Source organism: Cyprinodon variegatus, unplaced genomic scaffold (genome assembly GCF_000732505.1).
Source record: "Cyprinodon variegatus isolate N-32 unplaced genomic scaffold, C_variegatus-1.0 Scaffold2746, whole genome shotgun sequence".
Lineage (NCBI taxonomy): Eukaryota > Metazoa > Chordata > Actinopteri > Cyprinodontiformes > Cyprinodontidae > Cyprinodon > Cyprinodon variegatus.
In genome coordinates this window covers 14,168-15,283 of record NW_015153199.1, presented here as the reverse complement: position 1 = coordinate 15,283, position 1,116 = coordinate 14,168, and the positions used below count along the sequence as shown (strand labels likewise).

The 1,116-nt window shown below is 41.6% G+C and overlaps 1 protein-coding gene across 1 annotated transcript in view; it reads right to left on the bottom strand.

Moving 5' to 3' along the window:
- Positions 1–338: 338 nt before the first annotated feature.
- LOC107081044 (signal transducer and activator of transcription 4-like) overlaps positions 339–1,116 on the bottom strand; it is a gene marked incomplete at its 5' end in the record, with an annotated part of 14,882 nt that continues 14,104 nt past the window's right edge. The window contains one exon of the mRNA XM_015369257.1: positions 339–754. Coding sequence (XP_015224743.1) covers positions 731–754 — 24 coding nt within the window. The remainder of the gene's footprint in view (positions 755–1,116) is intronic.

Below are 1,116 nucleotides of genomic sequence, written 5' to 3'. Positions count from 1 at the left end.
TCATTACATTTGATTTGATTTGTTCCTGCTCCCGCTGGTTGGAACCTTTATTCCACTCAATAAAAAAGAAATAAATAAACAAACAGTTTTGAAAACTTCAGTATTTATTCTTTTCCTGCTTTGTGTGTCAACTGTCATGGTTGCTAAGCAACAGAGCATACGGCGGTAAAACCCGCCGAAGGGTAGACCTGTATGAACTCACAGCCAAAACTCTTCAGGTCTCCTTATTTTCACGGACTTGGAAGGATCCAGTCTAGGTAGACCGGGTCCTTGGAAGGATCCAGTCCAAGTAGACCGGGTCCTTGGAGGATCCAGTCCAGGTAGACCGGGTCCTTGGAGGATCCAGTCCATGAATTCGAACACAGCCCATGAGAGATTTTTAGGCAGAATGGGAGTGACTCACTTCTGACTTCCTCTCCAGCTGTTACCAAAGTAAAAGCTCCAAACTGGGCAGTAGTTCTTTGTGGCCAGCAGGGGGCGAAGGTGTGAGATAACCCACATGTTCAAGACAGCAAACTAGTTTACTTTTCTGAATTTATTTAAAAATACTTTTTTACAGACAATCATCGATCTGAAGGTGAGCTTGGAGCCCAAAATAAGAAGGGAAAAAAAAACATTAAATACATTTATTAAAGATGTTCTGGTTCTTTCTTAAAGGAAAAATTAACATTTATATATGAAGAGATGGCATAATGGTGGAAACACTGTTGATCAATATGGTCATCCAACTTCACTCTGAATACGGGGAGCTCATCTGAAAGCAAAGGAAAATAAACAAGGCAAAATGATTCTTCAGGCACCAAACAAGATCCTATCATAAACAGTCAGCAAAGCAAACTGATTAAAAAATAGGTAAATAAAGGAGCTAAAGAATGAAACTAATAAATCGTCTTTACTGTAAACCTGCAGAATAAACCCCCATTACCATGACAGCCTGCTGAGTTTAATACTGTTAGCAGACATAAAGTTAGCCTCAAGGTGGATGGCTGGAATAAAACCAACAAAGGAGGAGCTCATAGCCGAGGGTTAGGAGCTCATAGCCGAGGGTTAGGAGCTCATAGCCGAGGGTTAGGAGCTCATAGATGAGGGTTAGGGTTAGGAGCTCATAGCCGAGGG